This window comes from Dermacentor variabilis, chromosome 11 (genome assembly GCF_050947875.1).
Source record: "Dermacentor variabilis isolate Ectoservices chromosome 11, ASM5094787v1, whole genome shotgun sequence".
Taxonomy (NCBI): domain Eukaryota; kingdom Metazoa; phylum Arthropoda; class Arachnida; order Ixodida; family Ixodidae; genus Dermacentor; species Dermacentor variabilis.
Window position 1 is genome coordinate 113,887,263 of NC_134578.1, and position 25,994 is coordinate 113,913,256.

The 25,994-nt window shown below is 48.6% G+C and overlaps 1 protein-coding gene across 1 annotated transcript in view; it reads right to left on the bottom strand.

Moving 5' to 3' along the window:
• Positions 1-671: 671 nt before the first annotated feature.
• Positions 672-25,994, bottom strand: part of LOC142563133 (putative cytochrome P450 301a1, mitochondrial) — a 71,879-nt gene continuing 46,556 nt past the window's right edge. The window contains exons 6-9 of the mRNA XM_075673675.1: positions 25,391-25,560; positions 24,232-24,310; positions 3,929-4,156; positions 672-826 (exon numbers count right to left, since the gene is read on the bottom strand). Coding sequence (XP_075529790.1) covers positions 719-826; positions 3,929-4,156; positions 24,232-24,310; positions 25,391-25,560 — 585 coding nt within the window. The 3' untranslated portion in view covers positions 672-718. The remainder of the gene's footprint in view (positions 827-3,928; positions 4,157-24,231; positions 24,311-25,390; positions 25,561-25,994) is intronic.

Sequence of the window (25,994 nt, forward strand, 5' to 3'; positions counted from 1 at the left end):
ACCCGTCCTTAATTCTGCAACTAGTCATCGACGTCAACATTGTCAATCCCAGAAAACAAGCCAGGTTCGCATGTCTAGGACAGGATGACGGTCGGTCGCGTCGACGTGTCTGAAGACTCTCCTTCAGTTGACATGGCGGCTAGGTTACGTCTGCTGCGAAGCTCCGTCTTGCGCAAGTGGATACTTGGACGTCCACCAATACATTACGGGAAGGAAGAAGCGTATTGTCTATTTACAGATGTCCTTTAATGGTTGAGCCAACATGTGTAGAGAAGTGATAGCCAAAATCGTCTCCGTAGTCTCCAAGGCCACCAGCCATCTGCTCTTCTTCCAACTTTACAGCCTGTCACAAAATTTTGCCCCGAATAGCTAATATCAGGTCACATTTTTAAGCTGCACATTCTCCAGGATCGGTGCAAGATTCGAGGCAAGAAACATGTCCGATACGAAAGGGTGGTGGTAACGTCCTAAAGAAGATTTCGTCTCTAAAAGCGCACTTTGCCATTAGCAGCGTTAAAAACAAATTCACTCCCGCTTAAAGGCCGCTGTGGTCTAAGAGAAGAGCAAAGGAAATCATATCAGATCGCACAAAAGCAAGGACGCTATTTACATTAAAAAGAATACAAAGTTCATACAAGTATACTTGGATGCATTTAGCAAATTTATTATAACTAATCAAAGTGACTCAAAAACGCCACCTTCGCGAACGAATTTTCTACTACAGTTGAATGAAGCGGAATCTGGCTGGCTTTTGTGGGCGACTTGTAAGCTGAGAAATGAAGCCAATGTCCCCATAATGATTCTCCACTCTGAATGTTTGCAGCACCTGCGGAAGGGAGAGACCAGAGATTGTATGTAAATCACTACATTGTCCAGCTACTGATCACACAGCTCATTCTTATTGACGGTGAATTAAGATTTTTAAGAAACCTTATTCATGGCACTCTAAAAATGAAACACAAGAAGTGATGCATAGCTTTTAGTGAATGTGTAGGGCCTCTTAAGTTGGTTGACTTCAAACTATATCTGAAATTGCTTGGTCAAATAGAGAGTATCATTGATGAAGTGATACAACGATGTCATCTCTTGCAGACGTGTAGTAAGATTCTAAACGCCATTAACAAGGGTAGTATTTTTGATCGATAATCTAAGGGATTATTGATCTTCCCTATAAATATTGAAGGGTACATGAGAAGAATGTCTACTGTTGTTTATAATGAGTATTGTGCACAACATTCAGACGAAATTATTTATTTATTTGAATAAACGGCAATGAATATGATCTATAACTAGGTGTCTCTTAGAGAAAGCGCGTATAGTACAGATTTTCAGCTATTCATTCTTTCAAGGCGCTATCGCAGCCGTTCAATGGATTTGGCCCAGCGCCTTTTCGCTTCCGCCACTCGCGAGGAAATTATTCTGAATCTTAATAAGACAGAACGGCATGATGTTATTGAGCAAAAACTGGGAAAAGAAATATTCCGAAGGCCAGAAAGAAGGAAAAGAAGAATGGCGCTACACCCACAATTGGTTATTATGTACAACGCTTGCCAGATATATACGTCGGACACTGTCGATATCAGGGGGAAGCAAACAGCAAGCGACAGGTCCTATTGTTTGCGTGAAATTGAACAGTTTCATTTCCGCATCATATAACGATACCGAAGTTCGCTAACACATGATAGACCACTGATATGGTTGTGATATGCCTCCAGCAGTTCGCAAGCGGTTGTATCTCTACTGCTACCTAGGATTCTCGCCTCATAAAGACGTGGCTTACAGTAGCGCGATCTGCAATGCGCAGGGACATGGGCCCTTATATCGTTTTTTTTTTTTTAATTGTGCGCGTATTCCCTCATTCGGCCGTTCACGGAATGTCCTCCTTGTCAGTGGGGGCTCCCCTGTCGCATTGGATTCCTACCCATTTCATGATAGCAAATAAACTTAAAGACACACCGGCACATAAATTATGCAAAATAGAAGCGAGGCGTGCAGACAGGACACAAGAGTAGAGAAGTGGACAACACGAACGCTTTTTTTTCTATTTTCCACTTCTATTTTGCATAATGAATCCCTACCAACTAGCTCAGCTTTCTGTCGTTCCGGCGCATAAAGTAGCGTACGTGGACGCCGCTTGCGGCAGAGACGGGGCTGCGGTATCGACGGTAGTTGATGGCGACGGGTGCGTTAAGATAGCCTACTCCACGTGCACGAGGGACGCCTGTACAACCGAGGAGGTTGCAGTAGCGCTCGCTTGTGCGGGTACAAAAGGGGGGGTAATATTATGCGATAATAAATTAGCTATCCGAAATTTTAATAAAGGGAGAATCTCTGAAGAGGCCCTCCAAATCCTACTCAAAAACGCTGCCAGGAGGAGCTCCAGAGCGAAGCTGAAGACGACCAGCGTCAAGCGATCCGCCTGGCCGTTCAGGCCTTGAAGAATAACCGTCCTCTACGCGCGGGGACAGTTTCGTCCTCCCCCACTACGTACGTGTAGGTTAAGATGTGAGCACTCCAGCTCGGTGGAATAATAATCTTATCAATCAATCAATCAATCAATCAATCAATCGGCCGTTCACACAACGGCCAGTCTGCCCAACGTAGGTTTTCCCGCATCATAGCGGTATCTGGTAAAGCACATCTGTGGAACACTTTTCCACGCAGCATCTTGCGTGTTGACTTTCCACGTTCGCACTGCATATCTCGTGATTCGGGGGCAGAGGCGAGGCGGTTTTTTCGGGGCGGAAAACAGAACACGTACCCCTTACATATTCGCCACCTTCTTCAGGATGCGGCTCACCTTGTGGTGATCAGGTACCACCCGGGCCTTTCTTCGGGAATCGTGTTCAACTCCCTCACTCGCATTGGGATTATTGCTACGTTTGAGCTTCTGCAGCGCGGTTTCTGCTACCGAGATAACTGAACAAGGAAGTCGGGCATTTTAAAGCCCCTGGATCAGGTGATCGAGCTAGACTGCAGCCAGTGAACACGTCCTTCTAAACACGAACCTAATGCAGAGCGTCGCTATACCTCTTTTAATAATTTTAGCGTGAGCAGAGAATTAGGGCACACGCGAGCAATTAAAAAATAAAGGATATGAACGCCAATCTTTCTGCGCATTTCAGATCGGGCTGCGGTACGCCATGTTTTTCTGAAATCAGAATACTAGGTAGCAGTAGAGATAAAACTGGCCGGAACTGCTAAAAGCATATCACATTCATATCATCGGCCAAGCATGTGTTAGTCAAATATCTGTTTCCTTATATGATGCGGAAGTGAAATTGTTGGGTTTGACGCAAACGCGATGACCTGTCACTTGCTATTTACTGCCACCTGATGACTGGAGTGTGCGCGGTATATGCGTACCAATCTTTGTGCCTAATAAACATTTGTGACTGTAGCGCCGTCTTTCTTTTCCTTCTTTCTGTCCTTTGGAAGCTTCCTTTTTGCAGTTTTTTGCGCTACAACAAGCTGTAGTGCAGCAAACACCAACTGGCCAATGCAAAAGTTCTTGTGAGGTAGTAAGGCGGCTTTTACACTTTGGCTGCACCTATAATAAATAGAGCAGCTGCAATGGGTTATGCCGGGCCGCACGGGCTATTCAGAGCTGTGCCCCTTCAGTACTTTGCGTAGGATGAAAGACTGCGCGCTTCCCCCACGCCTTCACTCTTTGCGCACCCGAGATCGAGCCACCATAGTGAGCTCACAGACGCACGCTTTCACTTGTACATACAGCAAACTGCATGGCTACGATGTTTTCGCTCTTGGACATTTCTGCAGTAGCGGATGCTGACAGCGGGAATGCGCCTGGAGTTTTCATATAAAGGTTATCGGAATAAAATAATTAAAGGGAATATTGGGCGCTCAAAAACTTATGACTTTTCTACATTCTTGATAAGGTTGTGAATCCGGTTATTGTTTTACTCACCTTTGCAACGAGTATACACATTTCCATCTCGGCTATCCTTCTTCCAATGCACATCCGTACACCAGAGCTGAATGGCAGCGAAGCAAAAGGGTGATGCGTCCAATTTTCCAGATGTTCACTTGGCCGGTCACCGCTGCCACGGAGCCAGCGGTCTGGGATGAATTCCGAAGCTCTTGTGAAGTTTTCCTCCAGTCTCCCACTTACAAATATTTCAGTTCTCAAGACGGTCTGTAAAGCAGGGAGAGCATAGTGATGTAAGAACAGTCTGTGACATTGGATTTGTGCATACTGTTGGCCGATGCCCGGCAAAATGTAAGTGTCATTCTGTTTGTACTCGAATTGGGCAAACAGAAGAGGCAAGAAGTGAAGATGTTAACAAAAAGGTTGAAGATGTTGGTCCCAGATCCCTCAAGGGGTCGGTTACCGAAGTAATTGTGTTTATAAATAAATGAACAAAATGGCACCTGAGCGCGAATTCACTAGAAGCATCGAGCTATGGAGAAGGGACGAACAACATTTCAGTGAATTTTTGCAATTAGCGTTACAACTGCGTAAGTGTACCATTTCCGCTAGACTATAGTTGGGGCGCTACAATGTAAAATTATTTCAATCTCCTTACGTCAAATTTACGTAACCACCGACGCAAGCATCGTGCGATGCTGGCAGGCTTGGAACAGGTGAATGAAACGCTCTCCTCATTTATAGGAGGAAGGTTTTGTTCAATTTCGAACCGAACGGAATTGCGTGACAAGAAAGGTTTTTATGATATAATTGGCTAGCCGAAGGCGAGTAGCACGTAGAATTTTTGAAGGTTCTGGTGAGGCCGGGACAGCACAGCGAAAGTAGACAACCCGATGAAGCGATTTCTGCCCGCATCTAAAATTGGGGGCCCGTTTCTTGCTTAGGTTTCTGTGCTTAGTAGAAAGTCAAGGCCCCGGGTTATGGAAGGGTTAGCATCCAGTTAAAGCACATCCTCAGCGATTAAGAGTTGGCAGATGGTGTCGTGTACGTGCCCAAGGGTTAAACAACGTTATATTGGTGCGAAAATTTTATTATACGCAAATAAATCCCTTCTACCCGGAAACTCCGAGAAGCCAGTGCCAGAGCAACCTGCGGGCAACAATTTTCTATTCTTTTGGGAAGGATGCCGTCACCGGCTATCCCGAAAAAAACACAATCTCAGTGCCCTTCCACTCTGTGAAAAAGGATCATCAGTGAAGCTGTGTATGTGGGCCCCTTAATGGCGAACTACACCTCAGCCGCGTGCTCGTCCCGGCTTTGCAATGCCATCAGGATCGGGTAATGTATGGGGAGTGCTTAACGCCTACTTCGCCTCCGCCGTGGGTGGGCCTGTCGTTGCGCAACCTGCGGGATCGGCCCACCCATGGCGAGTGCTTAACGCCTGCTTCACCACCGCCGCGGGTGGGGTCGGTTTTTCACTCAGTGAGTGGGGTCGGTTTTCACTGAAGTTTTGCACTACCTACGGGATCGGCCCACGTATGGGGAGCTTTTTCTTACGACATGAAAATTTTCTTGGACGGTAGAGGTATACTGCTTGGCTGTAAAAAAAATCTCTTTTGTTCGACATATCATTGCAGCTTCAATGCGTACACTTCACTTTGACAAAGTCAGTTTTCGCGGTTTTGCGACGTCTTATGACAAACAGGTTAAGTGGCTGCCACCAGATAAGGTTTAAACAATTGCGGAAGGTTGACGGTGAAAAAGCGCAGGATGGGAAATATCTTTTTTGTTCGGTCCAATCATGCATAAACGGTGTGCACCCATCGTACCAGAGGAGGAGTGTTCGCAGTTATCCTGACGTCACATGAGAGATTAAAAAAGCGAGATGGCCCGAAAAATTTTGACCAATCCTGAAGAGGTGATTTCAGAAATGGAACAGAAAAGCTTGGAATAGTTTTTGTTGTAGCACCCTTGGCCTGAGCAAAAACTTATTTTTAAAATAGAGGCTTACATTGGTGGGCGCTAGCGCTGCACTCAGACCAATGCCGCTGGTGTCAGTGCTAATTTCATTGCGGACACCGGGATCAAAGAGAGGTAAAATGGGGGACAAGGTGGTGAATCCTCCGTTATGTGGCGGAAAACTTGGAAGGCCACTGTCGCTGAGGAGCATGGGAGCCAGTGTTGAAATCAGGCATGGCAGCTGCCCTTTGGACAAGTATTGTGGTCGGACAAGCAACTGGGGTGTGCACTTAATTAAGAAGATGGCATAGGCGATCGCGTTGGTCGGAGTGAAGTTGTCGTCAGGTTAAGTGCTGCGTCAAGCCGGGATGCAAGCCGGTGATGGCTCTCCAGAGCAGAAAAATTACTTTCACTGGCTCAGAGAAACAAAGGCACTCGATGCGGAAAAAAATGGAGTACGCTTAAGCTTCGCATTCAAGAGTGGGACGCGATACCGTTCCCGTCGACCCGCCAAGGGGTGTAAGACAATGTGCTACGGCACAACGATCACTTACGAGGCGCCCCGCATCGGACTTTGCACCCACCAATCACGCCATGAGCGCCGAGCAACGCAGCGTTTGGCGTGGCAACGAAGCGTGTACCTGAGCAAGCGGAACGAACCAAAGAACTTGGTGTCTCGGAGGGAGAAACGATCTACTCGAGCCAAACGTCGTGATCGGCACGGATAGCCGGGCCGCTACGCGCCTCCGCACCGGTCCCTGCACGGCCGCGAGAATGGGTGAGTGGCGCGCCACGTGTCGGGGCAGCGCCGTACATTGCGAGGAGAGGGTCTTCTGTGTTAGCCGCAAGACGGCTCAGCGTGTACGGCAATCGCAGATGAAATGCAGCGGAAACGTACTTCGCTACGCGTTTAACTGCGACTTCTGAAATTTACATGCTGATAATTACGAATATACACCGCAGTATAACTTTCTACGGCACGTTTCTAAGGCAACACCGCATTCACCAGAGGCGCTTTTGTCCCGCTTTGGACCATCGAACTCATGGCTGAGCGGTAGCGTCTTTGCCTCACACTCCGGAGACCCTGGTTCCATGCCCATCTTACAAGTTGTTTGTATTTATTGAAAACTTTTCTGCCACACGAGCTCCTTAACGCTGTCGCGTTAAAACAATTGGACTGATTAAGAGCCACAAGCGGACGTTCAAACGCCGCAAACGGGAGATGACATTTTGGCGGCGAAGAAAGTGGTAAGATAGGATAAAAGACCACAGCGGGAACCATCCCACGATGACTGTGGATGGTAAGGTGATTAACATTAAAGAAATGTAGTTAAGCAATGTGTTGCTAATGTCACGTTTACTCAAATTTTTTTGTAGGTCATGCTGACATTTTTGTTGCTTCGGCAACATGCGACCTACATTGTCTCCGGAATCGGCCGACTTTGCTATTGCACTCGCTACTCAACATCATTCACGAAGATGACGTAATGACGACGACTGTGTGACGATGAAGTCGCCTGATGCAGATGATGTATTATGCCTGACAGCGACTCTAACCCCGAAGCAATGACGACGATGCCATGCAATGAAGGCATATAGAAGATTGAATGAAGACAGCACATTTAACGTAAAATGACGAAGAAGGAATGGTCGTGTTCAGGGTCAGCACATGTTAGAGCTTTGAAGGTGGTAAGAAGATGATAGCATGTCGACAAAGGTATTCCGGTGACACTAAGACGACGACCGCATGCAGAGAGTCAGATGACAAAGTTAGAATGTCGACGATTGAACGACCAATAGGCATAACCACTCCGGCATAATTACGAATGCATGATGGCGACTGTATGACGACAAGGCAATGAAAACAATATCGCGAAAATTGTATAAATAAAGTAATATGACTGCGAGTGCACGATGATGATGGCATGATGACAACGAGGTATCGCGAAGGCTGTGGACAGCGGTGGCGTGAGGACAACGGCATCAAAAGAGTGAAATGCCGAAGCTAGAGTCACGACGATCGATCTACCACGACGGCTTCACGATTATGGTATGAAAACAACTGTGTGACGACGATGGAGTCCCGACGGCGGCGTGACAATTTTATGATGTCAGCGTTAGAATGACGACGGTGCAACGACCGCGACGGAATCGCGACCACAAGCGCATGCCGGCTGGTTTTGATTATTGGGCAACTTGCGCCTCTGGATTGGCGTACATATAAGGCGTGATTATTTCGGGGAGTTATTTCTAGTGTTTCGGAGAAGAAGCGGAGCAGTGCGGACGTTCGTCGTATGGGCTCCGTAGATTCCGACCCTCACGGACTATCTCGACCCACCGGGCCGCTAACTTTTTGGTTGGAGCTGAGAGAGCTGACAAGCCGAATCACCCTGGACGCCGATTTCAAGACGGTACTACCATTTTTTGGTAAGTTACTGACTTTGGCGGGAAATGCTCGCCTCCAAGCCTAGCGAGGCGAGCCTAGCGAGCACGAGTACGGGTGTTTGCGGGCAGCCAGGCCCGCTCAGCGACAGCGATGCAGCCTGGACCCGGCTCCCGCTCCACGAAATATCCGAATTTTTAGCCATCGACGAGTAGACTAGCCCAGAATTTGCTAGAAGCACAAGAGATGGACGACGACCACTTCGGCGCTTCCGGCTCCGAGAATTCGGCGGACGGGGAGCTCGAGGACTCCGCCATGCAGAAGCAGCAAGACACTCACAAAGAAGACGAAGCAAATTGGGGATTGATTATGACCAAACGCCAATAAAAATCGACATAGGAAGAACGGACGGAACGCCGCCAGCGCCGGGAATTCCCCGGCCGCTCAAGGCGACCTCGCAGGGGACTCCCCGGCCCCTCCGCCGACAGCTCGCGCGCCAGCTTCCGGCACGCTGAAAAAAGACGGGAAAGGAGCGCAGCAGCAGCCTAAGCAGAGGCTGTCCCCGCTCCCCAGAGACGATTTCAAGATAATTTTGTGACCGAAGGGACTCGTAGTCAAGTCGCTCCAGCAATTTCAAGTGGCCCGGGCCGTAGCCGCGGCATGTAGCAACAAGTTCGAGGGAAGAGACCTGATCACGAGGCTCCGCACAGGATCCAACATAATAATCGTGAGCACGCCGAACGGGGAAGCCGCCCAGCTCGCGAGGCGCATCACTAGCCTCACGATCGAGGGATGCTCATACGACGCGAACGCTTACGTGACCGCACCGGAAAACACCCGGCGTGGCGTGATTGACGGAGTGGACCCCTGAGCGACACCGGAGGAACTGAAAGCCGACTTGTGGACGCGCACATAGGGTATAACCATACACAGCGCCCGAAGACTAGGCAAGACCAAGACGGCCGTCATCACCTTTGACGGACTCATCACCCCGAAACACGTCATCTACTGCGGAGCCGAGTACAAGTGCTACCCGGGGGCCCAAAAGACAAATCTGCTACGTTTGCTGCCAACAAGGTCACCGCTCCGACGTGTGCCCCACACCGGACGCCAAGGCTTGCAAACAGTGCGGGATGCAGAACCCGCCGAAGGATCACCAGTGTACCCCAAGATGCCTGATCTGCGGAGGCAATCACGCTACCGGATCGAGGGATTGCCAGACCGACAAAGAAAGCCAGGGACCTGCGAGGCAAGGCCAATGGCGGCAACAACGGCGGCGGACGCGAGAGCAGACGTTGCAGCCGGGACGACCGCGGCAAGAAGCCGAGATGGTTCAGCTCGGAGGGGGAGACTTCGCGGAGCCGTTCAAGATCCCGGGCGTCGCGGAGCCGTTCACGGAGCCGGTCACGGTCCTTCCCGCCCCTGCCGCCCCTGGCCATTAAGGGAGGGAGCCAGCTGCAGCAGCAGTAGCAGAAGGAGAAGACGAAGAAGGAGCCCACCCGAAAGAGCGGCGGCGTCAAGGTGAGCTGGGGAGCCGAAAACCACTGGTTTGCTACGCAATCGGGTCGGGTTACCTAACAAAAAGAACAGCACAAACAGCAACCGCGAACAGCCTAGACAGGAGGACGCGGAGAAAATAGCGACGAGACGCGAATTAGAGCTATCACGCGCTAGGCAGAAAGAGCTAGAACGCCAGATAGCAGAGCTAACGAAGGCAGTGCGAGACCTTAGGTCGAACAGCCCTCCGCAGCCACAAACCGTGCAAAGCCAAGCCCCATGGCGAGCAGACGACGAGGATTTCGCCACGTTTAAAGCACGGATTCAGCAAACGAAGCAGCAGATGATGCAGCAACAGCAGCAGCAAATACAGCAAATGCAATTACAAGTCACAGAGCTCCAGAGCAGCATCCGCAAGCAGAAGTTTACCGAGAATATTAGAGAGAAGGCCTAGCGCCGCCCCGCGCTGGCATCCCTCGCCGACACATCCGCAAACAACACCGAGGCCTAAACATGGCCAGTACAACTTTAAGCAAGCAAGAAACCTTACATATATGTCAGTGGAACTGCAGAGGTTACCGTAAGGAGCAGGGCCTCCTCCAACGCAACATTCACGCACAACAAACACCGCCCGACATGATATCGCTTCGAGAGACGGGCACGACACCAACACTCGCAGGATACACGTGTTACGAGACTCAAGAGAAATGAAGAACGGCAATCCTAGTCAGCCACGCACTCATTGCCATAAGCCACGGCAGGATAGCCGACACCGACGTAGAGCACGTGATTTGATTATATCTATTGTACATGCATACAGCCCGCCGAAACAGAGGAAGGCAAAATTCTACGAGCTTTTCCATAGCGCACGCAAACTAGCGAAAGACAGCACGCTAATCATCCTAGGACACTTTAACGCCATGGACAAAAGCTGGGGATACCAAACAGCAAACCCAAAAGGCAGAACGCTAGCGGAGGCAGCTAAGAACACCGACTGCAACCTCCTCACAGACTCAGACACTCCAACCAAAATCGGAAACAGCGTTAGTACCGACACCTGCCCCGACCTAACGTTCATACGAGGAGCGGAATAAGCAGTGCGGGAAAACCTGTTAGAGAACCTGGGTAGTGACCACTACATACTCAAGACGCAAATAACTTCGGACAGGCTAAAGCGTCAGCTCGGATCGGCAAAAATTACGGACTGGAGCGCTTTTCAAGAGGCATGCGATAGGAATCTCGCCGAGAATGGGATCCAATCGATAGAAGAGTGGGGGAAAATGCTCATTGAAAGACGCGGGCTCACCAAGCTAGACGCGGCTCACCAAGGGGTGCAAGAAACAAAAATACAATAGGAAGCTAAAGATAAAGATGCAGAAGTCACAGCGAAAGCAGAGGAGTACGTGGAGCAATAGGCAAGGCAGAATTGGCAGCGATTCAGCGACTCCCTCAACGAAACTTTGAACAAATTTGAACAAAGCGAGGACGTGGCATATCCTCAAGGCTCTCATACGACCAAGACCAAGGCAGAAAACAACAAACCATCTACCGGTTCATCCACCAGTTCGAGGAACCAGACTCGGAACTCCTGGAGAAAGTACGCGTTAAGTGCTTCGGGTACACAAACCCAGCAGCTTACGCAGAGCGCTACGAGGAAGAGAAAACGTTAACCTGGAGAGACCCATCACGCGAGAACAGGTCTACGCAACGATTCCAAACACAACCAGAAACACGGCCGCGGGTGCAGACAAGATCAATAACGCACTCATCCGCAACCTCAGTGAAGAGTTAGTCGCAGCATTAACGAATTTATCAACAAACACTGGGAAGCTGAGACGTCCCCGAGAAGTGGAAGCATGCGGAGGTAGTGATGAATCCTAAACCGGGCAAGAAACTGAAAATTGAGAACCTCAGACCGATCTCGCTCATATCGTGCCTTGGAAAACCGTACGAACGAGTGGTGACGCTGAGACTGCAACAGTACATGGAGGACAGCGAACTGTATCGCCACAACCATGTTCGGCTTCGGAGCAAAATTACCGACCCAAGACGTACTGCTTCAAATCAAAGAAGAAGTCGGGAACGTTCCCAGGAGCGGGGAGAATATAATAATTACATTGGATATCAAGGGGGCTTTTGACAACACAAACCACCAGGCTATCCTCACAGGCATGAACGCCTGAACTGCGGGAGGAGATTCTACGGCTACGTCAAAGCCTTCTTTCAAACAGAACGGCAATGATTGGCCTCGGAGAGCTCCAATCAGAGAAGTTCCTCACACCAAACAAAGGGACGCCTCAAAGGTCGGTCATCTTCCACACGCTTTTCAACATAGCCATGATTGGCTTGGCAAAGCAGTTAAAAGACAACGACGGCATACACCATGCGATGTATGCCGACGACATTACCATCTGGTTAACACAGGCTAGCTCAGATAGAAAGAAGAGAAGTTACAAGAGGCAGCCACCTGCGTAGAGGACTACGTCAGAGCAAGAGGGCTAACCTGCTCCACTGAGAAGTCCGAGCTCCTGAGAGTTTGGAGACGAAAGCAAAACCACACAGTCCCACCAGCGACAAGTTAAAGATCAACGTCGACCTCGAGGGGAAGCCGATACCGGAAACGACGCTCAACAGAATCCTGGGGATGTGGATACAGTCAAAAGCAATTCTGCACCCACACCCTCGCCCTGCCCAAGGCATCCACCCTTCAAGTGGCCCGCATGATCACGCGCATCTCACACAGACGCCACGACATGCGAGAGGAGGACACACTCAAGCTGGTCGGAAGCCTGGTCGTCAGACGAGTGGCACACCAGCCTCCCATACTACAGTCCCATCAAGAGTTAGGTACAACAGGCGGACACGATTATACGCAAAGCCTACAAAACCGCACTCCATCTTCCCCACAACACCTCAACCGAAAAGCTCCTAGCCTCAGGACTACACAACACCTTCGAGGCATTGAAAAAGGCGCAACTAGTCTCCCAACAGCGCAGACTAAAGCAGACCCCATCTAGCAGGAGCTACTGAAGAAACTAGGGTGCGCGGATCAACTTCAAGAGATGCAGAGGACTGAAACAATTACGGACGAGTATCCCAACACACTAAAACTAGCACCATACCCAGGAACATCGATCCCAACCTACGCAAAGCACGCAGAGTAGCGAGGGCTGAATACCTACAATAGACACTAGCACCCCAAGAAACGACGGTATATGTGGACGCAACCACATACGCCAGAGCAGCGGGCAGAGCAACAGCAACTCGGTAGCAACGGTGATTGATTCGAACCCACGCGATATCACCAGCGCGTCACTACAAGACTGCACCATAGTCGAGGCTGAAGAGGCGGCCGTCGCTCTAGCGCCAGCGGAAGGATATCGGTCTAAACGGTCTCTAATTACCCTTACATTATCCCACAAACGGCGTGCCGCAACTACCTACGCGGCAGAATAGGGCACGGAGCGCTCCGCATACTCCGCTCCGGAGACAAAATACCACAACGACAAACAAAAGAAGAACCAATTAGGCATACGATAGTATGGACGCCGGGACTAAGGGGAGTGGCAGGGAACCAAGAGGCGGACAGGATAGCTCGAGGGTACACTTATTAGTGAGCATCCAACGTAGGCAACCTCGAGGGGACCGAACCAGTACCCCAAGACTATTCGGCGATACTAAATTACTACAAGGGCTGCAGAAAGCAGTATCCACCACCGCACAACTCCCTTAGCAGATAGAACTCTGTCGCGTGGAGGCAGCTACAAACGGGCTCGTACCCGAACCTAAACGTACTCAGCAAAATGTATCCACTCAATACAATGACAAATGCCCCTGTTGCCACGTAGCACCCACGCTGTATCACATAACGTGGGCATGACAGAAGATAGACGTGGTACCCGTTATACCAAACCCGAGTGCGGAGCAAATGGGAGGGAGTGCTCTCCAGTGATCGCCAGGTCGGCCAAGAAGGTCTGATTCGGCGAGCACAACTGGCAGCAGCATCCACCGGAGCCCTGGACTAAGGGCAACCGACCGTTGTGCTAGCAGATGGACGAAGCCATCTGAAGACCGCAGAAGACCAGCGAATCTAAAGCTAATAAAGTTTTTCACTCACTCACTCACTAGTGTTTCGTCATTCTTCTTATCATTGTTGATTCATTCGCGCTGTAAGTAATAATCTCGTGGCCACGGCATGGTGACTGATGGCGAAGCTTGACGACGATGAAAGGACCACAACAGCATCACTATGACGAGGACATACAATGTGACAATGCCTCCAGGGAACTTGGGCCACTGGGTGTACGTAAGCGGCTAGACAGACAGATAGATAGATAGATAGATAGATAGATAGATAGATAGATAGATAGATAGATAGATAGATAGATAGATTAGATAGATAGATAGATAGATAGATAGATAGATAGATAGATAGATAGATAGATAGATAGATAGACAGACAGACAGACAGACAGACAGACAGACAGACAGACAGACAGACAGACAGACAGACAGACAGACAGACAGACAGACAGACAGACAGACAGATAGATAGATAGATAGATAGATAGATAGATAGATAGATAGATAGATAGATAGATAGATAGATAGATAGATAGATAGATAGATAGATCAAAACTCCTGAAGTTGCTAAATAATGCTAACGACATTAAAAGCAACATCACGTCACAGAGGAAACTCAAATTTCGAAAGACAACCAAAGGTGACGACAAAGATGTCGTGGTCATCTACGACGACGACTATAGAAATGTGTCGCCTATAAAATGACCTATCCAAACTTGCACGGAACTAAATATCGATGCGGGTTACAGTCGATCATGACATTACCGCAAGAGAGAAAATCTCAGCCCTAAATGAAAACCTCCGAAATGCCTGAGAAAACAGCGATGCGACTACGTGGATCACGTCCTTTATGACAACCAGGGCATTGGAGGCTCCTAAATGACCCGTAAGTTGTGCTGTAGCCTTACACAAAGAGATAGTTCGTTAAATAACGTTTATAGACGCAAATACGACTTAAGCGATACAGCACCCGGCAGGGTGTTCGAAAAACTAGTGTAACGCCAGTGCCTAGTGCCTTGGAAAAGTTTTTTAGCGCTCATAACATTATTAACTAACCCCTCTCAGTATGACTTTTTGAAAAATAAATCGTCTGAGCAGGCTTTGCTCGCCGTTGAAGAAAAGATCATTAACAACATTGAATCCAGAGCATACACTCTCGGTCTGTTCTTAGACCTCCGGAAAGCTTTCGACTGCGTACAGAACGAAATTCTTTTGAGTAAACTGAACAGTTACGGGATACGTGCAATAGGTCTAAACCTGCTGAAAAGTTACCTAAATAACAGAATACAATACGCTAAATGGAATAATATTGTTTCGAACCGTTTGCAACCGTCTCTGCAAGAATGCTTCACGTATGTTATGTTTCACCCGGACAAGGTGGTGAGTCGTAAAATAATCTTGTTCATAACTACCCCCCCCCCCTATGAACATCAGTTCTGTGTTTGAAGAATCAGTGTCGATCTCGCATTTACGACAGTTTCGTAATATTTCGTTAAAGAACTTCTCAATGCTGTGTGTCCGTAGCAGCTTGGAGATGTAGGCGATCCACCTGTTTATCAAAATGGCCCAACTATAGCATTTTCCATTTTTCTGGGATAATTCCAGATTCAAATGTGTTGGAGCAAAATTTAGGTGGAGCATCAACTGATGCTAGGCGCAGGTGTGCCAGCATTGAATAATGAATACGCTTAGGACCTACTACATTTTTTACGAGCACAGAGTACCTTGGTTTAGTCCTTGGAAAGTGAATGGAGCGTTTTGTTCTGCCTTGCAGGCACAAGCATTAGGTACTTTCTCCTTTTCTGCTGACCGTTTGTATTTTAAGAACGTGTTTCAATTTTTCACTGAGCTAGCGACGATATAAAAGTGCTCCCCAAGTAAATTTGCTTGTTCCTGTAGTGTTGTCAGCATGCCCTATGTTGTAATTAAAGATATCGTGTACAATTAGTCGCCCCTAAATTTCCTGACTCCTTCCCACATTCTTTTGTTTGTTATGTAGCGATTATTTGTAGGTACGTACACCTACCATGGATTTTTGGACTTGTCTTCTTATTGACACGTGTACTTGTCTTTATCGGTGGACACGTTTCGCCACCAAACAAATGTTATCGCACAGCGCGGAACGCGCCTGCATGTATCTGAAGTTTCTGGAAAGTTATCGATGCTTCTATCCGCTGTCTGTTGTCGCCGAACCTTATGTTATCTGATTTCATCGCGTGACGCGAATGGTGTAGAACTTTGTGGAAGGCACGCGGGTCCAAGCAATTAGTCTGGAACATTCGAAGACTGCTGTACAAAAGCCGACGCGCTCGGCCCGCTGATGAGAGTTTCGACGATCGCCGACTGTGTTCGCCGTTATCGTTGTGCTTTAAGTGTGGCCTGCCTTTGTGGGCACAGGTTCGCCCAATAAAAGCAAGTTTTGTCTTTCACAGTATTGCTACTGTGTTCTTTAACGTCTCTACCGCATGACATCTGGTGGAGGTGCTTTACGTTCATGTACCGGACGCCCCCGACAAGCCGTAATCCAAGCCCGGACTGCAAAGACAGTACCAGCGCCGTCCCGGAACATCTAACAAGCCGCCGGTTACAGCAGCTGCCCCCGGAACACGGAATTCTACCAGAGACGACAAAGAAGATCGTCAGAGAAGTTCGTCCAGAGACGACCAAGAAGACAGCCCCAATGGCAGCCGGAGCAGCCCCAATAGTTCTGCAGCAGCCCAGGGAGCCACCGACGTTCCGCGGTTCCACATGTGAGGACCCGGAAAGCTGGCTGGAAACGTGTAAGAGGGTCGCTACGTTTAACAGTTAGTACAGCGACGACAAACTGTGGCATGTCTATTTCGCATTGGAAGACGCCGCCAGGATCTGGTTTGAGAATCGAGAAGCCACCGTAACGACGTGGGACCTGTTCCGAAGCGGCTTCTTGCAAACGTTTAAGTGTCGTGCGAAAAGAGCGAGCCCAAGCTCTACTAGAAACCAGAGTGCAGCTGCCAAACGAGACGATTGCGAGCTTCACGGAGGAGATGGCCCATCTTTTACGGCTCGCCGACACGGAAATGTTGGAGGAGAAAAAAGTCCGCTTCCTGATGCGGGGCGTCAAACAAGAACTTTTCGCCGGACTTATTCGTAACCCGCCGAAGACCGTAGCTGAGTTTTCTGCAGAGGCATCGACGATCGGGAAAACTCTGGAAATGCGCACCCGGCAATACAACCGCCAGGTGCTCACGCCGCAGCCCGCCATCCAAGGACTGGGTTCCGGCGACCTTCAAGAGACCATCAGGGCCATTGTGCGCTAAGAACTGCGCAAGGTCTTGCCTTCGTGGCAGCCTCAAGTGGCCTCGATCGCCGACATCGTGAAAGATGAGGTTAAGCGATCGCTTAGAGTCCCTGAGGTACAACCTCAGTTACCGCAGCCCCAGCCAGGAGCAATGACCTACGCCGCCATCGCACGCCGTCAAGGCCCCCCACCGCGACCGCGCCAGGGCCCTGTACCGCCGCAATTCCGTCATCCGCCGCCGGCGTCCCCAGCACGCCCAGCGCCCCTACCCGAGGAAGATGGACATTTGGCGAGCCCCCGACCACCGCCCGCTCTCCTATCACTGTGGAGAAGCCGGCCATGTTTATCGCCGATGCCCATACCGCGACTTGTGACTGAGAGGGTTCGCCGTCAACGCGCCGCGTCCAGAGCTTGGAGAGCGCCCACGTGACATCGCCGACTACCTCGCAGCTACTCAATGGCGCCCTCGACGACCGTCCCGCTCGCCGTCACCAGGCCGCTACCTGTAGCCGCAGGGCCGACCATACACAAGCCCAGACTGGGGCCGCTCTGCCAGCCCATATCCGGAAAACTAAAAGCAGCAACCAATGGAGGCGCGGTTGCTGTTCGTCGAACTGACGAAGATCCTCCGCCTCCGACGAATACGATGAAGAAACCATCTCGCCGACCTAATGACGACAAGCCGCCGTCCCGATGAAGTCAGGAAGCCAAGACTGCACCGACGAAAGACAACTTGACGGCGCGACGTTCCAGCTTTAGTTCAACACGACGCAGCCGTGATCCGACACCAAGACCCAACTGCAACGCCAGACAAAGAACCACCGACCTCGACGTGCTTCTCGACGGCCACGCAGTAACTGCCTTAGTCGACACAGGGGCCGATTACTCCGTAATGAGTGGACACATCGCCGCCCAGTTGAATAAGGTTAAGACTGCATGGGAGGGCCCAAAAATTCGGACCGCTGGAGGACACCTCATTACGCCGACTGGAATCTGCACGGCAAGAATTACCGTTCATGACCGGACTTACCCTGCCACCTTCGTTATCCTCCAACAGTGGTCACGAGACGCCACTCTTGGCATGGATTTCCTGAACCAACACGGCGCAATCATCGACTTGAAGTCGAAATCGATAACGCTTTCGCAAGAACAAGAGATACCATCGGAGAGCTTTCGTGGTCACCAAACCTTGAGTGTGCTCGAAGATCAAGTGGGCATCCCGCCGCGCTCAAGCATTGTTATTTCCGTCGGCACCGAAACACCCGCTGAAGTAGAGGGCGTCATCGAGGGCGACCAGCATCTACTCCACGACCGTGAAATTTACGTCGCAAGAGGGATCGTTCGACTACACGGAGGGAAAGCGGAAGTGATGCTAAGCAACTTCAGCCAAGAGTTCAAGCACATCAGCAAGGGCACGACAATCGCGTACATCGCGCACGCCACTCCGCCAGAGCCCTTACCGAGTTTCGACGCGAGAACGTCAATCGATTAGGCGACAAGTCGACGAAATTCTGCGCGACGACATCATCCAGCCGTCGAAGAGCCCGTGGACATCTCCTGTCATCCTGGTGAAGAAAAAGGACGGAACCCTACGTTTCTGCGTCGATTATCGTCGACTGAACAAGATCACGAAGAAAGACGTATACCCCCTTCCGCGGCTAGACGACGTATTGGATCGGCTCTGCAACGCTAAATACTTCTCGTCGATGGACATCAAGTCTGGCTACTGGCAAATAGAAGTCGGCGAGAGAGATCGCGAAAAGACCGCATTCATCACGCCAGACGGCCTCTACGAGTTCAAGGTCATGCCATTCGGACTGTGTTCGGCGCCTGCAACGTTTCAGCGCGTCATGGACACGGTGTTAGCAGGATTGAAGTGGCAGACTTGTCTTGTTTACTTGGACGACGTCGTTGTCTTCGCCGAAAATTTCGAGGACCACCTTAGGCGGCTTGCGACAGTATTAGAGGCCATCAAATCATCGGGGCTCACTCTGAAGCCGGAAAAGTGCCACTTCACCTACGATGAGCTTCTGTTCCTAGGCCACGTCATCAGCAAATCCAGAGTACGCCCTGACCCGCAGAAAACAGCTGCCATTGCAAAGTTCCCGCAGCCCACCGACAAGAAGGCAGTGCGTAGATTCCTTGCCATGTGTGCCTACTACAGGCGCTTTGTCGAGGACTTTTCACGCATCGCTGAGCCGCTAACCCATCTAACCAAATCTGATGTCGAGTTCAAGAGGCAAATGACGCAGGCCGACGCATTTCAAGAACTAAAACGATGCATGCAGTCGCCGCCGGTACTTGCACATTTCGATGAAGACGCCGATACCGAAATCCACACTGAGGACAGTAGCCTAGGTCTCGGTGCCGTCCTAGTCAAGAAGAAAGACAGCCATGAACGAGTCATATCTTATGCTAGCCGGTCGCTGTCAAAAGCGGAAGGCAATTATTCTACGACTGAAAAGGAATGCCTCGCCATCATTTGGGCAACAGCAAAATTCCGCCCTTACATATATGGCACGCCATTCAAAGTCGTCAGCGACCATCACGCGTTGTGTTGGCTAGCTAACTTAACGGACCCTTCAGGACGGCTGGCGCGGTGGAGGCTCAGACTACAAGAATACGACATCACTGTAACCTACAAGTCCGGACGAAAACACTCAGATGCCGATTGCCTATCACGTGCCCCCTTGACCCGCCACCGTAAGATGACGAGGATGACGAAGCCTTTCGTGGAATAATAAGCGCGGAAGACTTCGCTGAACAGCAACGAGCAGACCCGGAGCTAAAAGGCATCGTTAAGTATTTGGAAGGGCACACCGACGTTGTCCCTAGGGCATTTAAGCGCGGATTGTCTTCCTCCACGCTTCAAAACAATCTACTCGTGAAGAACTTCTCACCAGTCCGCGCCAACTACCTTCTTGTTGTTCCGTCGGCGCTGCGTCCAGAAGTACTGCACGCCCTACATGACGATCCGACCGCTGAGCACCTCGGTTTCTCCCGGACGCTATCGAAGATACAAGAAAGGTGTTACTGGCCGCGCCTAACCGCCGATGTCGCCCGTTACCTCAAGACATGCCGCGACTGTCAGCGACGCAAGACACCACCGACAAGGCCAGCGGGATTACTACAGCCGATCAAGCCTCCTTACCGACCTTTTCAGCAGATCGGGATGGACTTGTTGGGACCGTTTCCGACATCAGCTTCCGAAAATAAGTGGAATGTCGTATCGACGGACTATCTCACCCGCTTCGCTGAAACTAAAGCTCTACCGAAAGGCAGCGCAGCCGAAGTGGCGAAATTTTTCGTCGAGAACATTCTGCTTCGACTTGGTGCTCTAGAAGTCCTCATCACCGACAGAGGAACGACTTTTACAGCAGAGCTCACGCAAGCCATTCTGCAATACAGCCAGACAAGCCACAGGAGGACAACTACCCGCAGACGAATGGTCTCACGGAGCGCCTGAACAAGACCCTCGCCGATATGCTAGCAATGTACGTCGACGTCGAGCACAAGACGTGGGACGCGGTCCTGCAGTACATAACCTTTGCTTACAACACGCCGGTGCAAGAAACAACGCAGATCACGCTGTTTAAGCTGGTTTACGGCAGGAACCTGACGACGACGCTCGACGCCATGCTGCCGCACGTCACTGACGAAGAGAATGTTGACGTCGCTAGCTATCTCCAGCGCGCCGAAGAAGCCCGACAGCTCGCCCGCCTACGTATCAAGAAACAGGAGCGTACCGGCAGCCGACACTACAACCTCCGACGACGCTTCGTCGAGTACCAGCCCGGTGACCGTGTTTGGGTTTGGACCTCGATACGCCGACGAGGACTCAGTGAGAAACTACTTCGACGCTATTTCGGACCCTACAACGTCATTCGACCTATTGGCGCACTGGACATTGAGGTCGCGCCGGACGGAATTTCGCATTCATAGCGGCACCGCGCAGGATCTGAAGTGGTCCATGTGGTACGTCTTAAACCTTTTTTCGGACGCTGACGAACTTTGTTTTCTTTGCTACGAGTGCTTCTTTATTGCTTTCGTTTTTATGCAGCATCGGGTCGATGCTCTTTAAGAGGGGGGTATTGACACGTGTACTGGTCTTTATCGGGAGACACGTTTCGCCGCCTAACAAATAATATCGCACAGCGCCGAACGCGCCTGCATGTATCCGAAGTTTCTTGAAAGTTATCGAGGCTTCTCTCCGGTGTCTGGTGTCGTGGAACCCTGTGTTATCTGATTTCATCGCGTGACGCGAATGGTGTAGAACTTTGTTGAAGACACGCGGGTCCTAGCGATTAGTCTGGAACGTTCGACGACTGCTGTATAAAAGCCGACACGCTCGACCCGCTGATGACATTTTCGACGATCGCCGACTGTGTTCGCCGCTATCGTTGTGCTTTAAGTGTGGTCTGTCTTTCTGGGCACAGCTTCACCCAATAAGAGCTAGTTTTGTCTTTCACAGTATTGTTACTGTGTTCTTTAAGGTCACTACCGCGTGACATTATGTATATAGAGCTTTCGCTTTGACTAGTTTGAAGCTCAGGAAGTTGCTATGCGTCAGGTATTTATGCAGGATGCCTTAGGCTTTATTTTGCTGTTTTCTTTCTTCCGTGCATTCCGATATCCACTTAGGACCAAACGTTTTTCGTAGATGGCAAAAAAATTCAGGAGTAGCTTTTTCAGTGGCGGGAAGATACCTCGGTATACTTCATTGATTCCAACAGCTCTAAGCTCCAGCGAAATTAGCTCCACCAGCCTCGGAATTGCTGTGAAAGCATACCAGTCTGCCATTTGCGGTTTCCATTGGCATGATTTATCAGATACAGTGGGTATGATTTAGAGTTTGGTGACACCAGGTAAACGATCCCCTGCATACGAGGTGCTCAGCACCTTGAACTTAAGATGCGTAATAGAGACGACGAGCAGAAAGCTAAACGAAGGAAGGTAAAATAAAGGGAACTCACTGAAGTATGTGTAGTTCTGTTGGCCCTTTGATACTTTACGACTTTCATTCACAAAAATTAAAAAGTGTAAGGAGTCCAATACGCTACATTGTTGTGCAAGAAATTGTGGGGAATGTGAGTAATGCGTTTCTGGAAGTTGCCTCAATTTTAATCTGAAGGTATTGCATGCCACATTGAGCGAAAATCCGTCAGTTGTCGTCACCGAATGGTACCAAAAATGGCCGAGGGTGCAAAGATTAAAAACACGTCAAAATGCTCGGGTTGATGTCAAATGTCTCAAGGAGGTTCCTGCGAACAAAATAATAATTGCTTGGAAAATGCATTTTGTTAAATTACGGTGTAGGTGGGACTACAATTCACGCGGACTTCCGGGGTGTAAGGCGAGCACGCTTCTCCAACGCCACGGCGGCTCGACTGTTCCAGCTGACTGAAAGTGTGCATAGTGCGTGCGTCATTCTTCCGATGACTGCGCATCCAGTAGCGAGGAGGTGATACCACGGCATGAGCGTTTCCCATGACTGCATTCATTCTGAACCTCCGTAAGACCAAATCGGAATGCGCCAAGGTACTCAACGCGCTCGCTTGCCCACGAAGAGCTCATAACTCGAAGAACGTCCCACCGGCGTTCAAGTGAACATAAACGCTTTCACTTTCACAGCTCCTAAGAAGTGCGTACGTGTCGTCTGATATTTTACCAGTTAAAAAACATGCTCGATTTTATGGAAACGATGTAGTAGTAGTTTAATTATTGGAAAATGTAGAGTGGTCGGCCTGAAAATAGAGCTCTGGCCTGCTACTCTACGTAAGGGAAGGGGAAGGAAAAGCGCCACAATAGGGGATGATAATGGGAGGAAGGAGGTGAAGGACAAATTGCAAAACTTTGTAAAATCTGGTATAATATCTGATTGACTGCGGCCATCATTAGCGTTTCCAGGAACGTAAATCATTTCTTTAAGTTGGGCCACAGTGGAATTCTTGATCAGAATCCGGGTTCGTGATGGTTAGAGACAAATTTTTGTCTAGGCAAGCTAATAACTGTCCTGAGGGAACGTGTTTAGATATTTTAGCACAGACGTTTAATTAGATAAATGGGTGTATACGTTAGAATGTCTGTTTTTCTTGTGCATTTTAAAGATTCTTATTTTTGTGCTGTTCCAGAGAGTTGGAGAGCAGCCTTGATCATTCGACAACTGATAAATAATTGGTAAATAGGCCTTCATTCAGTGATTCTTGCAAAAATGGGCCAATGATTTTAACAAGTCCAGAGCGTTTTCTGGTGTCTGTGTTCAAGACGAACTACACTTTGCTCATCGAAAAATATTATTGATGCGCTGTCTACGAGAAACATCTACATAGTCCGGAAGAAACCATTATGCTGAGGGAAATGGAGTTAAAAGATAAAGATATCTCTTGTGTGCTGTTACCTGCATTGTACTGACTTAAGTCAGAAGGATTGACAGACCCCAAAACTTGCTAGATGCCCTCCTCAAAGATGAAATCACTGTCACGTTGCAAAATTTTGTGCTTTGATTTCCTAATTTCCTGTCGTAGGTCTTGACTCATTTCTGGTTTACCTACATTATTCTCAGTAGCAATTCTATATGGAGATGCCTTGCGCTTGCGACTCAATTATATTTTTGCATGTATGATCTCTTTAGTAATCAACGGTTCCTTCTTTTGTGAGGCTTAGGAATGTGTGGTGCAAGAACTTCCATAAAATAATTTGTTCAACGACAAACTGCCGAAGTACAGCTGAGCTGGCACCTAATTTCCAAAGAGGAATATAGTAAACAAACTGTTTATGTCGTTCGATGTACTTATATTGTGAGCTGTTGACAAGTTGAGTATCATTTCTTCTGTATGGCCATTGAGAGCCTGATGAAGAGAACTGAAAATGTAAACGGCCATGCTGTGATCTATGAAGCCGTCCTCAATTTCACACTGTGTTACTAGGTGTCAGAAATGGTTGAAAATGAACACAACATCGAGAATCTGAGAAGTCGAAGCACAAATTCTTGTGTAATCTTTTACAATCTTGGTTGGCGGACAGCAGAAAGCCACAGTTATTAATTTTTTTCAAATATGTTTTCTTAAGCTTGGACAAACTGTGTATACAATGTGTTAGTCTATATGCTTTTGTTCTGTAAGGCTGAGTAAACTGTGCTCTCACGTTTTTCGGTATCATGTAGCCGGACATCACAACGTCGTGGTCTAATTTGCGGTGTATTCCGGTGACGATAGGGTAGAGCCTGAAAAAAAAACGATGTGGAACTTTTAAAGTCGCTTCGCATAGACGTTCAGTCCTACATTTTGACACCTGTGCTACACTTATATAGAATTGTTCCAGCAGAACAATATTTTTTTTTCACAAATTATAGGCCCAGTTGCATTCGCTGCAGCGCAAAATGCGAAGTGGGCAATGTTAGACAATTCTCGAGCCCATAGCATTTTTCGCTCACACAGTGTTATATGTTACGGCCTTAGCAGAAGAAAAGCCCGCTATTGTAGAACATCGCAAATAAGATGAGGAAATACTGTTGACCTGATTTAACACGGAAGCACAATAAAGAATAAATACAGAAGGAGTTATATGGCGCACGTTCATGCCACCAAATCAGTTGTGGACTTGCATTGCTCTTTCACCTACTATGTATTAATATAACTGAAAAATGGACATCTTATAGTGATATTACTTTTCAAAAATAATTGGGTATGATGGCTAATGTGGGAAAATTGGTGTCGCCTCCACTAATCAAAATACCGATTTGCTTTCATTATTTGCCTTATGTTTACTTCTGCGCTGGAGAGATTGTGTATATATTGTCTGTTGCTTGGACTTGCCTAATTATGTGCATGCGCAAATATCATAATCTTGTTGCACGCTGCCATCATAACACTGCACTTACGGTATCACAGCGTTTACCTCAAAGCCAATTGAAGTTACTAACTTCAAGCAACTTCACTCATGCATTATAATATTATTTTTCATTGCCTGGCATACTCGTACCATGCAGAATAATATTCAGGTAAAGCAAGCCTATTCTTTGGTATAATTATGAGGAGACATATCTAGAGAGCCGATTTAGTACTTTCACTACCAGAACTTTTCACAATTCATTCACTGAATGATATCAAATGTCAATCGTGTTCGACATCGACTGACGCGAAGCTATAAAGATTTTTTTCAGAATTGCTTTAGAATTCTATAAGAGAATTTCGCTTTGCGGAAACGAAAATAGGCTCGCGCGCCTATAGTGAAGAAATTACTGGCGATGAATTGAAAATTGCGTATATTACAGTAAAAATCAAGCGATATAAGTAAACCTTACCGAAGTGATTCACGGATACAGGCCTTTACGTAGGAAAGCTCCATATACTTGAGTGCTATTTCGCTGTCTGGAGCTTTGCTGAGAACAGACTGAACCTCTTCCCTTGCCTTTTGTTGAGCGAGAGGGTTCATTGCGAGGCAGTATAAGCAATACGTTGCTCCAGCCGCAACCTGAAATATACAATGGCGCAGGGAGAACACAGCAATGACTTGCCATTATTGCTATACTGGGTGATCATTTTTATGTTGTCTGCAATTTTTAAAGCTAGCCCCTTGCAGATAACGTAATTCCTTTTTTGAGCTGGATTTTTCAGGGCAGAGGACATCACTTGCATGAGAAATCAAAACACATATTCAGCTAATTAGGAATACTAATTAACTTCCTAATTATTTACATCGTGGCACAAACAACAGTTTCTGTATTCTAGCCGTCGAGATGGCATGGAATGACACTTGGAATGAATTTCTATAATGACACAAGCTTGGATATATGCGCCACCCAACTGGCCGTAAAAATGCACCATTGTCCCACCCACATTTTCAGGAATGCGCCCTTTTACGGACCTAAGTAAAAATTACATAAAACGTCCATTTCGTGCCACATG